The sequence below is a fragment of the Hipposideros armiger genome, unplaced genomic scaffold (assembly GCF_001890085.2).
Source record: "Hipposideros armiger isolate ML-2016 unplaced genomic scaffold, ASM189008v1 scaffold_86, whole genome shotgun sequence".
Classification (NCBI taxonomy): domain Eukaryota; kingdom Metazoa; phylum Chordata; class Mammalia; order Chiroptera; family Hipposideridae; genus Hipposideros; species Hipposideros armiger.
This window is the reverse complement of record NW_017731436.1, coordinates 2,955,641-2,970,879: the sequence shown is the minus strand read 5'-3', so window position 1 is coordinate 2,970,879 and position 15,239 is coordinate 2,955,641. Positions and strand designations below refer to the sequence as shown.

Here is a 15,239-nt window from a genome sequence, read left to right as displayed (position 1 = left end):
TTAAGCAGTAATTTGCCATAATCAGAAGTGTCTGGACGCGGATGGTAACCAGTTTGAGCACCTCTTGTAATTGCAGGAGTCAAATGTGACTTGTATTCATCTTTTGTTAATTGGTATATATTGAGTATTACAATTTTAATACAGTGTTTCCATTCTTAAAATGTGTATACATTTTTTTGGTATCCTCTATGTATCCTGGTACAGCTTACATTTCTGTGGGGGTGGAATTGCTGGGTTGTAGGATATGCATTTCTTCAACTTGGCTAAATAATACCAAATTAATTTCAAAATGGTTCTCGTTCACACAGTAATGTGTGAATTTATGTTGCTCCCATCTTTACCAACATTTGATATTTTTAGACTTAAATTGTTTTAATCTAATAAGTCTTTGTTAAAGGCTATTTCTAAAAGATTTTATCCTAATATCAGCTTTACTCAAGGAGTTAAATTCCAACCAGCATTGAAACTTGTTTACCAAGATGTTTTTTAGATTCATAATGATTCATCAAATAGAATAAGTTTCTATAGTGATGGAGCAAAACTAAAAAATAGTAGATTGCTTTATGACTGCTATTACTCAGATTCAGTATATCTATCACATCTGGTTCAACATCAGATGTTTTACTAAGCTGTGTACTAAAGTTGCAGTTGTTTAGCTTTGTTTCATCAGGAAGTGGGATAGTAATTTTTCTTGCTTGTCTCCGTTCTTCCATGGTTGTGTAGTGTCACTCTGTGTCGGTGGAGAGCATAGTCACCCTTCTTCTCTTGTGTCTTTACTGATATGAACAGGTTTGGTGAGTGTGAAGAGGAGAGCATTTAGTGTGATTCCCCGTTACCTTCTTCTGCGTCGATGTTGTGGAAATAGAACTGCTATTGTGGAAATTTCTGAGGTCCCACACTTTTTGGAAAATTTGAATCACCAGAAATCTTGAAAATGACGTAGAAGTAGTATATGTGCCATTTAAAAGAAAATACTGCTTGATCTTTCCATTTATTTTGCAGTTTTAAGTTACGTAGTTTAATGCTGTTTCCTTAAGAAATACTGTGTGGATTGGTTCCACGTTAGCAGTGAAGATTTTTAGGCTCAATTAGGAGTATTGTATATGTTTAGTTCCTGTTCAACCTTCCTTTCCAATCTGTACGTCTTTTATTCATGCCTTACTGCATTAGCTAGGACTTCCGGTATCTTGTTGAAGAGCAGTGGTGAGAGGGGCATCCGTGGCTGTTGTCGTGCCCACGTGATCTTGGTGGGAAAACGTCTAGTTTGTCACTGTTAAGAATGACGTTAAAAGTTGTTTTAATGGAGCCTGTACCCCTGAACATGCTTTTCAGTTGTTTTTTAAATCCCCCTTTGGTGAAACAGGATAGCTGGAGTGGGCTGGAGTTGGATAGTTACTTTCCCCCTGGTCAGTTAAGTTAGGCTCTGTCTAAACTCCGGAGGGTCCGGCTCAGGTTAAGCAGTTTGTCCAGAGAGCAGACCGCGTTAAAAACAGAGCACTGCTGCTGGCTGCCTTAAAATGAATCCTTTCTCCTCCAGAAGCATGAGAGGATTTTTCTCCAGTATTCACTGTGAGAACTGTGAATTCAGGTATGACTGGCCCGGGACAGCCCTCTGCTTACATGCTACTGTTGGCATCGCTCAGTGCTTTGCAGGGACAGCCACATGCTCCTGTTTCTACCTTTCCAGCTTTGTTTTCTTTAGTATCAACTTTTAGTAGCCGAAATTGGCAGCACAAATTCTAGTAATAGAATCATGATATAAAGTGTGTTCGTATATTGCAAAGAATGTGGTCCAGTTCACCCAAGAGGGCCTTTTTGTCAGAAAGCCGACTCCTGATGGTACTTAGATAACAACTTGGATAACATTAGAATAAAAAAATCACGCAAATATGTTTAAAGGCGCATTCTCCCAATGTTATTTCCTAACCCCCCCCACCCCACCCCCCACACAAAACGGGTTATTTCTTTGTAGCACAAGACATTGGAAATTACTAGTATGTAGTTGGAAGATGATATAGCTGAAAGTTGAGTGACATAGCTTTTTAAAAAAAAATTCAAAGAGTAAAAAAATACCTCATGCCATTGGAAAGGCTTGAGAATTCTTGTTTTCAGTACTGATAGAACTTGAAGAGGAAATTGAGGAATCGTTTCAGGTTTGTTGGTCTCAATTCTTCTCCCAAGTTTCTAGTTGGTGACTTACCAAATATTAAGTTATTTGAAAACATTACATTATACTTATAATTTTTTTTGCCATTTTATGTGGCAAAAATGCGTAATCTACCAGTGAAGGAAGTTCCCACAATATCTTCATATGTAGTACTATAGATATAGTCTAAAGATACTGTGGAAATGCTTTTTTCTTAGGCCTTCCAGCTTACCACCAAACGGCTCCTGTGTTTCTGAGGCTTTGGAATCTTCACAGCAGGCCAGGAAGGCCCATTTATTATATGGCCCACTCATGATTCTTCTGAATCGTGAGCTTCTAATCCAAGTTTCTTTTTAAATAAATAAAAGAAAAGGTATATTTGTTTTTTTAAAAAACTCAGTGTATTACTTACTTTCTTATTCAGTATTAAGTTTTAAAGCTCTTACCAGCAACTTACAAATTGCATTCCTCTTTCCTCTCAAGATAATGATTTATATAAAATAATACATTATACATCAGATTGGGAAGATGAAAATGACAATGAGTCAGCTAGTAAATAATTATTAATCACCTGTTTGTGGCATTAGGAAGTAGACAATTTTTACCAAAGTGAATGTCCTTTTCATTTTTAAAAGTTTTCTGCTCTTCACCAAGATGTGTTTTTTTAAAGAAATTTTATTGGCGAACAGTGTGTTTCTCCAGGACCCATCAGCTCCAAGTCAAGTAGTTGTCCTCAATCTAGTTGTGTGTGTGTGTGTGTGGGGCTCCTTGGCCCATGTGAGAATCGAACCGGCAACCCTGGTGTTATGAGCCTGCACTCTAACCACCTGAGCCAACCTGCCGCCCCACCAAGATGTGTTTTTTGACTGGCTAGGTAGATATTTGTTTGAATATAGGGCAGTCAAAGGAAAACAGCCTTGGCCAGATAATGTGAACTGAAGGACACGTGCTAGATTTGGGGGGAACTTGAGGGTAAACTATTTCAGACTTTCAAAAATGGTAACTTTAAACAGAGCAGGTATTTCTGAACCTAAAACTTGAAAATCCAAACACCAACATTATTGCTCTTTTATGAAATACTTAAAACAGCCAGAATCTTGCGGTACATACTTGTGAATTGGTGCTAAAGGTCTCCTCATTTTTTTGACTTAATAAAGACCGTAAAGAAGGTTTTTAAAAAGGATTTGAAGGAACAAGTGAAATACCATGTTTTTTGTAGTAAAATCACTCCTCGTCTCAGCTTAAAACCCCATTGGAGACGTGTAGGTGTGTCCAGCTGATTGACGACCCTTTCTCACTGGACTCAGGCTTCTAAGACGAGTTGCTGAAGAGCACAGTTTAGATCTAGTGCCATATATGATTTCCAGGGAATTACTCTGGGTGAAATACTTACTAATTGGACCCAAAAGTTGAACCTACTTTTTGCAGCAGTGATGCCGTTTTAGTTAGTGTATGTTTGCGAAGCAGGTTTTCTTATGCTTGTGGACGAGGAGAGAAGCTAGGCGCTCTGGTAGCTTGTTAGTGACGGGGTTCTGCACCAGGGCGGCTGGTGGCGCAGGTGGCAGGGACGCAGGAGACACTTACGTCCTCCGATTGAGGAGTGCATGAGGAGGTTGAGAAACGTTTATCAGTGGAGGAGCTAAACATGTTTTCATAGGCTAGATTCCTAGAGTCATGATGGTAGTGTCTCATCTTTCTTACAGTTGTGGAATTTGAGAAAAGTTTTGAAACTTTGGGCTCAGTGTATCTACAGTGTTATAATTTGCAGTTTGGTGTTTGTTCCAACATTAGTACGGAAACCCTTTAGTTATGTGTTTCAGATGAAGTGGAAAGTACCTTGGCAATGCTTTTTCCAGAGCTTTCTTTCCTGAATTTGCCGCTTCCTTCCATGTGGCTTTGCAAAATCATTAAACAGAATTTTTAATTATAACAGTACCTATTTGTCCTTTTTTTTTTTTTTTTGGTCAATTCAGGACAGTTATTCAGTCCTGTTTTAGAACGTAGGTGATTGGCATTCGAAGTGAGTGTGTGGAGTAGCCAAAGTAGATTATGTTTTTTTGAGGGGAGGGAGGTCTGGGAGGTCGGGGCAGGGTTACTGTTAATGCTGCATTTGTGCCCAACTCCCCAAGTAGGCTCCTTAAAATGCCATTCCAGACAAAGGTGTTGTGGAACAGTCTGCGTCTGAAAATTCACTACCTCAGTGTGGAGAGGGTTTTGTGTTTATGTAGGATTAATGATGATTTTTGTCTATCAGGAATTTTACCTTATTTCCTTCCCTTCCCACTTTTTTTTTTATCAGTGTAAACCAGAATACAAGGTACCTGGACTTTACGTTATTGATTCCATTGTACGACAATCTCGACATCAGTTTGGTCAAGAAAAGGATGTGTTTGCACCCAGATTTAGTAATAACATCATTAGCACTTTCCAGAATTTATATCGTTGCCCTGGGGATGACAAGGTAGGCTTATTTAAATAGATGTATTATTACTTTTTTGGTCTTAGACTCTTTAGATTATCTTAACTGATGATTTTATGTTATCCTTTACTCTTAGTTATTCCTAATTTGAATCCTTGGTTGTTACACTCTATGTTCCTTTGTGTTCTTAGAATCTTAAGCAGCATGGAAAGATGTTGATTTTGCTACTTTTTAATTTATTGAAGCAATTGGTGTTAAAGAAACTTGCTATCATAAGCTTTTGGAATTATACTAATGGTGTCGTAGTCACACACACGACCAATTCAAATTTTGATTATTTGACCTCATTTACCTATTTAGTGTCTGATAAAAACGACTTTGCTAAGCAATTAATAGAAAATAACTAACTGCATATTAGAATTATTTTCTGGTAGAGTTTTATTAGTGCTAGAAACCACACCACAATGTCTGCTAGCTCTGAATGAATAAATATTCTTTACTACATTAAAAAGAAACTTTAGACCCTGAGAGAGAATAAAAAGGTGTTGTTTATCTTCATGTGTGCTCAAAAATATTAGAAGTTTACTTATTTTGGATGCTGATGAGAAATTTAGCGTGATCTTCTGACAGGGTTGATTGCAATCCTGATTATGTAGGGAACAATGTTATAATGGATATATATGGAGATAAATTATTGTATCATTCTTTGTAAACTATTCTTGGCTATACTTCTTGAGAACAGAAGGTTTTTTTAGAAAAATTACTTTGGTACTTTGATAATTCTATGCAGGCAAAAGAATTTTAAGAGACCTGTTGTAACTGATTCTTAAAATAGATACCTTGGAATCCCACCTAAAATAACTCATTTAAAATTTTATGTATACATTTTTTGAAGTAAATTAAACGCTTTGATTTAGAAATTTCACTAGTTTGTACTTGGATTTCTATCAGTTACTATGAACAAATCAATGTTAAGTTTGTAGAATTCATAATAATAGTGTTTCTCAAAGAGTTTAAGATACTAATAGAGTTTAAGATAATAAGGATTTGTTTTAACCATAATAGGAAAGATTACATTGATACTGTAATATCAATCATAAACTAGAGGCATTATTTGTTTGTATGTAGGTAGATACATAGAATGATACTTGTCAGAGACTGGCTAATTTTGAAGTACAGGATGAGTCTTGGGAACTGGAAGATTTTTTGTATAAAGCAAAAGACTAAGGTACTTTCTAAGTGCTCACGTCTTAGAAAGGAGAGTCAAATCAGAAGGTATGAAGCATTTCTTTGTGTAATTTTCTTATGCTTCATTTGAAATACAGAAGTTTGCATGTTAATGTAGTTTGGACATAGTTTGAAAATTCATCAGTATAATATTGTAAGGGATTTAAAGATGAACCAGATCTTTATTCTTAGAATTGCTTATTTTACTATTATAAAATATGTACATTTAACAGAAGTTAATACTTAATTTCAGCCTATCATTTAAATTATTTTCCTAATGGAGTAAGTACTATTACAGTCATCAGTAACTAATACTTAGTGTTGCTTATATAACTTTTCTATGCTGAACAGTTGTACAAAGAAAGTAAATTTGGTAAAATTCTTATGTGAGGAAATAACCTCCCCTTGACCTTAGTTTTAAAAGGAAAGTTTTAAAAACGCATATAAGATGAGGACATTGTCTTGATGTTACTTATTTGTTTAAAAGATAAAGTGAAAACCCATTGTGAATGTAACTTTGGTGCTGTGAAGAATCCTGACCTGCCTCAGCAGGCCCAGTTCCCGCCGTCCATGACTGATCTCATGAGGCTTCACGTGGAAACTGAAACCTAGTCGCCATTCCCGCCTTCTGCTAAATGTAGTTTTCACTTACCTTGTATATCTGTCAAAATGAACATATTTTTTCCCCAAGCCAGTGAGGGTTAGCAAATGCAAAATTATAGAAATATAATTTCAGGGGTGGAAAGTACTATAGAAGTATTTTAATCCTTCCTACCCCACTGCCCAATTAGTCGCTATTTGACTGCTAAGGTTAGGAAATCAAAAAATCAAAATTTCCTTTTTCTTTATTCCTCTAGAGTAAAATAGTGAGAGTATTAAACTTGTGGCAGAAGAATAACGTATTTAAGAGTGAGATTATTCAGCCTCTTTTGGACATGGCAGCAGGGATCCCTCCTCCCGTGGTCACGCCTGTCCTGGCCAGTGCGACTGCTGCTATGAGCAATACCCCAGGTACGTTGCTTTTCCGAATATACTCATACTTTTCAGGTGATTATTCATATGTAAAATAACAATTTGACTACCAGATAATTTGTCTAGCATTAGGTAATAGAAAGGGAAGATAATTTGAAGGAAAAATAAAATCAGAAATTATATTTGTGCGTAATTCTTCTCTAAAAATTAGGGAGCCGAATTGTTTTAATCCCTAGAAATATAAATATAATGAACTTTGGGAAATTGATGTGTCAGTTAGGTTTTTCCTGATTTAGGCTGTCTGTAATCTTTTACATTTGCATGCAAATCAACTTGATATTCACAGTATACCAGAGAAACTTAGTATTTATAAGGAACCCTGAAAAAATGATTTAATGGAGTCACGGATGCTTTATTACTAATCTCAAAATCGTTTTTTGAGGTATTTAAATGAAATTTATAATTTTTTATCATTGTCCAAGGATTACATTTGTTAACATTTTGGTATATATTTATTTACTTTTTTGGTATGTGTGTGTGCCTGCGCACACAAATTTTTGAACAAAAATTGTTTTATACATACTATTATAATTTTTCGTTAAAGATTGTACTTGGAACATTTCGTTACATAATTGAATTTATTTCTGTAGTAAGATTTTTAGTGACTGCTAAGTATTGCCGGCTCTTTTAAAGTTGTAGCTTAGTTAACTGAAGACATGCATGGGCCATCTTCCTGGTTCTTCATTTTAACCTACCTAATTCTGTAAGGATTTTTCTGTATGGAGACAGTAAAAACATTTATTTAAATTTGTATATATTTTGTAAAAGTGACAGCAAATCTGTTTACTTTTTTAAGCCTTATTTATGGACTTACATATTGGGGTGGGTGTGGTGTCTTTTTTAAAAGGAACTCCTGTGACTCCTGTTACTCCAGCCACTGTGGTCCAAGGTTTGCCTGATCCATGGGTTTCCCAGATAGCAAATACAGATACCCTCACAGCCGTAGCTCAGATCTTGCAAAGTCCTCAAGGCCAGCAGGTAAGCAGCTTTTTGCTTATGCTGATAATGATTTGAAACTCACTATTTTCCTAATGTATTGTTTCATAATATGTACATTATATATATATACCACCTAAAGAATGTGTTTTTATTTTGTTAAAAATAGTATCACACTATATATAGTACTATGTAACTTTTTTCATTTAGTAATGCATTAACACTTTTATGTTATTATAGAATGTTTTATAAAAAGTTAATTTTGCACCAAAATATTAATTTAGTGTACATAGTTTCTGCCAAGCATTATTAGGTACTGTTGTTACTCCAGTATTGAGACAGGGAGGTCTTCTATTTGGAGAAAATGTCTTCCTGTGTTAGGGGAGACAGACAATAAAAAAGTATAAAGCATTATTTAGATAGTGATATGTGACTTAAAACAGTAAGTCTTTAGAGTGACTAACTAGCTTTGGAGGAAAGGGTCAGAATTAGAGAGAGTAGCCAGCCACAAGAAGGTGTCTTTGAGGAAGTGGCATTTGAATTGAGACTTGAAATGGCAGGATAGCCCATCATTAGCATCTCTCTTTTTTTAACCTAAAGACCAAATTAATTGTGATCTGTAAGTAAAACTTACTGAATTTCCTCACGTATTCACGTGGTTTCAACCACCAGTAAGGTTTTGTTTAAATGTCAGCCCAATGAGGCCTTTGCACAGTGATCTAAAACTGCAAACTCTGCCTTTCATCTCCTTATGTGCCTTTTCTCTGTCACCTGCCTTATTTCCTTCCTTGGCACTTACTACCTTCTGTTCCGTTATGTAATTTACTTATTTATTTTATTTATTCTCTCTCTCTTCCCATTGGAAGGCATGCTATACAAGGGCAAGGGTTTTTGTCAGTTTTATTCACTCCTGTATCTCCAGTTTCTAGGTTATGGCAGTTGTTCAGTACATTTTTGTAGAATGAATGACTAATGTAGAAAGGCATAACAATATTGGGTATTCAACAGATGTTTCAGAGTTGAGTTGTCTGGACATGTAAGTTATTAGTTACAAAGTTGAAATGGAAGACCTAAGTATGGGACCGGGGTTTCAAAAGACATAAATGGTGGGCTGAGAAATACAGGCTTGATATGCCAAGCAGTGGGGAATAGCCAGAGATTTTTATGTTGAAGCCAGTCTCACATGAATTGTACAGCACTTGAATACACTTAAATGGATGGAAGACGAGAAAAGGTCTGGAGATAGAAGTATCTTTGTTTTGGTAACAGTGATACTGGAAGGGAAGTAATTATATGTGAACAATAGTGTTATGGACTCTAAAAGGACAGCCTCAAAAAAAAAATGGGACCATTGTAGAGTTTTAAAAATGTAAAAACCAATTCACTTACAGTCATAGATTGGACCCAGTTTCTACACTTTTGGGGCAGTTGGTAAACTGAATTGATAACACATAAAATTATTAATTTTATTTTGTGATAATATTTTGAAAATAATCCATAAAGCCAATGTTCTCAGTTTTTAAAATAGCTATTAAATACTTTTGGCAGGAGAAGTGATTTCCCAGAAGAAATAGTACAAGACCGTCAAGAAGACATAGTAATTGATAGAATATGAAGTCAGAGTGAAGGGAAAGGGAGCCTGTAGTGGCTTGAACCTGGATGACTGAAGAGCAGCTGTGCCATGGGGCACAATGGGGGTGTCAGGAGGGGCAGGCACGGTGCGCCAAGGAGAGGCATGGCGCTCCCTCCCTCCCTCCTGTCTTTCCTCTTCTCTCCCTTCCCTTCCCTGTCCTTCCCTTTATTCCCTCCCTCCATCCATCTTGTCTGCTCTGTAGCTTCCTCACTGCAGTAACTTGATGGTCATATATTTTTATATTATTTTCTTGGCTGTTACATTAGTGGTCTGTAGTAAATGTTTGATAGCTAAATGACTTGTTTGTTATAAAAAGCACAAATGTTAGGTTAGCAATAGCTTTGCTATTTTTATTTTTCTATTCTAAGCTGATCATTTTCAGATTTAATTTGGGTTTAAATATTGGTTAGAATAATATTAATTCTAGGATTTACGCAGGCTTTCTATTTAACCTTGAAAATGCCTTCAGAATCTTATTATTATTTCTGTTTTTTTTTTAAGAGGGTGGATGAATAGGGGGAACAGGAATTGCTCTAAACTCTTGTTGACACTGTTCACCTTTAATTTTTTTAGATTCAGACTGCTCCAAAGGATAGTTTTCTTTGCTTTTCCTGCTTTCAGGAAATGTGTTTTCAGATGGCACATCTGAAAGATAGCAAAAGCAGTTGTGGTCAGTGCTTGTCCTTTTACAGAGGTGAAGCAGTTCATTGAAGAAGGGATGAAAGGCTTAGTGAAAACAATGAGACTGCTAGTGATGAATTCTTTTATCTTTGTACGAGCACTTTATCATTGTAGGAGCACTTTATTTTGTTTAAAATTCGGTGACTTTCTAGAAGCAAGACAAACTTATTAAGGAATGTGCTATATATGGCACACAAGGTCTTTTTTTAAAAAAAAAATTAGCTGTTGTTTTGAGTTAGTTTATATTTTTTCCTGCTCTCCAAAGACTAGAATGAATTTTATTGACTAACAGTTTTAGATGGGTGTTCTTGTAGATAAAACCCAGCACTTGTTTGTATTAATTTTCCTTTTCCTCCCTTCCAGTTTCAGCAGCTAATACAGACTTTGCAGATACAGCAGCAGAAGCCTCAGCCCTCCATCCTGCAGGCCCTGGATGCTGGGCTTGTGGTTCAGCTGCAGGCTCTGACGGCTCAGCTTACAGCTGCGGCTGCCGCAGCGAGCACACTCAATCCCTTAGAACAGGGAGTGGCCTTTAACAAGGTAGAAATTAAGACATCAGCTCTGTTCTATATGAGTTACTGAATTTTATGTACTGTATGTGGATTCGAATTCTGTAAATTACATTTTATCATAGAACTATTTCAATATCTACTGTACTGTATTACAACATCGTTGTACAAAAGGTTGAAACTTCTGAAAGAAATTAAGTACTGTAATTTTATAATTCCACTTGAAAATTTAGAATATTTTCTTTTGACTGAAGATTTATAGGTCAGTAAGATTGTATATTCAATATTGAGGCAAACGATTATCTTCTAAATTTTTAAATTTATTTTTTGGATGCTACAAATATATTAAGTATGGTGTTCTATGTTCTGTAATTTTAATGTGTTAACATTAAAACTGTTCAGTGTGTAAGTTCAAGAAACAACTCTACAAGTTGTCACTGTTATATAATATTTTGATAAGTTGGGGCCTAACTGTAATGTTTTTAAAGGTGAAAAATCTTTTTTGTGTAGTTTATCATGTGATTATCCTCAGTATTCTAGTTAATTATGGGACTATTAAAATACCTTGAAATGATATCCATATTTTTATTTCTGCTACTATTATTTTCATAGGAAAATACAGATTTATTGGGTTATTAGCTAGGTTTTTGTGTTTGTTTTTTTTTAATCCAGCAGCTTCCAAGTATAACTTAGTCTGACTGTAAATAGGTAGGCCACATAAAAAGCCTTTAAATTGATCATTTAGGAAACAGTGGAGCATTCTAAGAAAAGTAGACTAGTCCTAGGTGTTTTTTTATCAAGCTTTATTATCATTAGCAAGTCACTTAATTATTTTAATTCTAATCTCTTTTGTAAAGTTAGAATATTAGTATTTATCCTCCGTGTGTCATGATTTGTTTTGTTACATAAGGCAATGTAAATGAAAATACTTTAAAGAAAAGTAAAGATACACTCAAATAAAATGTTTTAGCTAGTATAGTATGACATAAAATGATGTGAAACATTTTCATATTAAGTGGTAGAGATAAATTAGTGGGATGGCAATGACCTTTAAATAAAATAACATTTGTAACGTTTTTGTAAGAAGCACTTTTTAATTTATCTCTTCTTTTTTTTCCACTTAGAAGTTGATGGATAGGTTTGATTTTGGGGAAGATTCTGAGCACAGTGAAGAAGCCAAAAAGGAAATTCCAACTTCTCAACTGTAAGAATTGTTATGTTTTTTTCTTAATAACCATAATTTTTTTCTGTTATTTTTATAAACGTTGGATGGGATGTTGCCATCTGAACTACTTAGTATGCTTTGAATAAGTTGGGTTATTAGTTCAGGCTGTTTTGTTGTAACATTATAGCAAGATGGTAGGGTTGCCGGCTTGTTGCCTCGCCATATTATTTTGACTCTCAGATCTTTGCAAATAGTTGGGCTATATCAAAAGTATAGGAAAGTTGATAAATGTTGATAAATCTAGTGATATTTTCTCTATATTAGGCTTTCAATTATTTAACTCACTTATAAGACTATTTGAAATAATAGTACAGAAGCTTGCTTCTATTGCCAGTGGTCACTTCTGGGAAGTAATCCAAATAGGAACTTTGTTTTTTAAAGAAATGGGCTATATGTTCTTATTTAGATCATGTTTCTTTTTTTTCCCAAAACCTTCTGCAGAGCCCAGGGTTCTGTGAGGGTTTGTGAAAGGACCAGCCGGGAGTAGGTAGTTGGAGAGGGGAGAGGGAAGGTGCGGTGTGTGGAAGGCTGGAGAATGGAAGAGGGGTGATGAATGGGGAAAGCCCCGGGGAATCTTGCTTTGAACAGAGCTAATAGTTTTATATATTAGGATAATATATTTAAAAATTATTTATATAATGTATAAACATACAAATAAATCCTTTTGGTAAAGAGATTCTACTTGAAAAAATTAAAAACTAATATTTTTCATTATGATTTATAGAGTTAGAAGAAGCATTTGAGATCATGTAGATCAGTGTCCTGAGCAATATAAGAATCTCCTTTAATGGTCCTGATGGTGTTTTTCCAAGGGGTTAGTTTTACTTAATGCCTTCCATTAGGAGAAGTCAGTAATTGTTATTGCTGTATGTTGTTTTGTTACCAAATCTTGTTTGATTTGCTTTCTACACATTCATCTGTTTTGCTTTCTTAAGCAAGGAAACAAATTTGCTCCTTTATCTTTTGAGACTTAGCCCTTCAGTTTTTGAAGATAGGTATCATTCTTCCCCTTAGGTTTATTTGCTCCAGATGACGTACTCTTTTTTTCAACTGTTTCAAGACTTCTCACCATCCTGATTGTCCCTTTTGGGATGCCCTCTTTTTTGTTCATGCCCAGAATTCCAGGTGTATTCCAGGTGTGAATTTCCCAGAGTTCAGTTAAATTATTTCCTCTTCTCTAAACGTTGTTTCTGTTAACATACCTAATGTGAATGCTTTTCAACGAAAGCAGATTAATTTTATGAAGTTTATGGTCAGTTATAATTGTACATTTCTTATGTTATTATTGATAGAACATTTCTCCCACTATCTCATAGAGAAGTTAAAGTGACAATGTTTAAATGCTTTTTAACTGTTTTTTAAGTGTTTTACTGAGCTTTTCTTAAAATATTCTAATGTAAAAAGTACTAATTTATTTATATTGAATAGTGTGAGATAGTAATATCAGATCTTCATCAGAGTATCTCTAACATGTCCTATTGAAACACTATTGGAGAGTATTTCTGTTTTAACATATTAATGTTCTGAGGTTTTCCATTTTCTTTGTTAATATTTCAAAAGTAAACATTGTAGTAGAGTATGTTTCATTTATTTGGTATTTGGGGAGGTTTGAATACTCAGTTACTTCCATATTTTCTCCACTGGGTTTTAAAATCAATTTCCACTTTTTCCTTTTAGTGCTCATGTTTCGGAATCTGTGAACAATTCCATTTTTCATCAGATAGCAGAACAACTACAACAGCAAAACCTGGAACATCTCAGACAGCAGCTCCTGGAGCAGCAGCAGCCTCAAAAGGTCTATAACTCCATCCTGTGTCTTCAGAGTTAACTGCTGTCTGTAGTCTATGAATTGGCGTGTCTCAAGTATGGGAATTTTTCTTCAGCTACTGATTACTAGGGCGATCAGTCTCCTCAGGACCTTTACAGTTTTTCTGTAATCACAGTATGCTCTGGCAACTTATGAATCGATTGAGAACATTGTAGAATTCAACTTCAGTATCCTGGAAGTGTAGAACAGAAGACAGATGCTGTTTCAGTATTATGACTTAAAATGTCACATGTTCTCCTCTCCACTCAGTTCCTTAGCAAGCAAGCTGATGATGATTTTGCTCATGTTGATGGTGATGATGATAAAATAGATTGCTGCCCTTACTTAGGCTGTTACCATGTGGCAGGAACTTTTAGAAATGCTGACATTTAATGCTTATGAGATAGGCCTTTGACTCCATTTTACACCACAGGAAATTGAAATTCAGTGAAATGAAACATCTAATGCAAAAAGTATACAGCTGATGTATATCATTAGTCTCAAGACAGTTTATGTATAGCTAAGAATTTTTAATCTCTTCTAAAGTGTAACATCCCACGGAGTTGTAAGAATTTTATAAATTTTAGGGATGAGCAAAAGTGAAGGAAAAGCACACCTTAGAATTGATCAAATATCTCAAGTTCAAAGTCAGGATTAAAATCCATTACAAATTCTGTTTTTGCTCTACCTGAGAAGCACTTATAGATGTAAACTGTTTGGCATATACATGTTTGGAAATTCCCCGCACTCACACTTCTTCCTAATATTCAAAGCTCTTTGGCGCAAATGAATGTAATACAACATCACAAATATTTTTAAGTATGCATTGCTAGACAAATGATATACACAGAGGTGAACAGAAAAGCAAGACCTCAGGTAACCACTTCTTTATGGAGTGCCTACTTCCGTGTGAATACAAAGGAGAAATCAAGTTTCTGTAACAGGTACAAGAGAAAGGTGGGGAGTGTGGAAGAGGGAAGATACTTTAGATCGAAAGGGTGGCACACCTTAGACACTGCTGGGATCTGAAGTTGTCCTTTTAATGCAGATAGTAAATATGAGATTAGTATTAATGATAGTTGCTAGGAACTTGTACCTGGAAATTATGGAATGGAACTCTATACCTTATTTTGCAGAAACAATTCTGATAGCACTGTTTGGAGTAGGTGCAGTATTTTATGTTAGGCAAACATATATCTGCCTGAGAATTCAGGAACTTGTAGATAGATCCCAATGAAGAACATTTGGATGTTGTTGAAAGAACAATACAAGTTGTATTTCAAGGAAAAGAAACAAGTTGTTAGTGATATAATAAAAAAATCAAAAGAGCTGTTACAGAGGCAAGAGGTAGTGACAGCTTATCCAAACAACAGATTTGTTCATATATAAATGTGATACTTTTGAACCACTTTAATTCTAGTTTCATTTCACAAGGTTTAGTAGAGGCAGGAAAATCAAGGTTGTTTGAAAAGTCATGACATTTTTTTCTGTTTTTCGTTGCAAAAATGCATCATGACTTTTCTGACAACCCAATAGTACTCTTGACCAGCTGTAATTAGCACCAATTTATTGAAGTGAAAAGTGAAAGTTAATAGGAACTTGAAACGAGAGTGATTCTGTCCTA

At 35.2% G+C, this 15,239-nt stretch overlaps 1 protein-coding gene across 1 annotated transcript in view; it reads left to right on the top strand.

Annotated features, from left to right (window-relative positions):
• The window catches only part of SCAF8 (SR-related CTD associated factor 8), a 68,914-nt gene that overhangs the window by 25,368 nt on the left and 28,307 nt on the right, over positions 1-15,239 (top strand). Inside the window, exons 4-9 of the mRNA XM_019644161.1 lie at positions 4,446-4,607; positions 6,650-6,803; positions 7,672-7,802; positions 10,438-10,614; positions 11,708-11,787; positions 13,486-13,603. Coding sequence (XP_019499706.1) covers positions 4,446-4,607; positions 6,650-6,803; positions 7,672-7,802; positions 10,438-10,614; positions 11,708-11,787; positions 13,486-13,603 — 822 coding nt within the window. The remainder of the gene's footprint in view (positions 1-4,445; positions 4,608-6,649; positions 6,804-7,671; positions 7,803-10,437; positions 10,615-11,707; positions 11,788-13,485; positions 13,604-15,239) is intronic.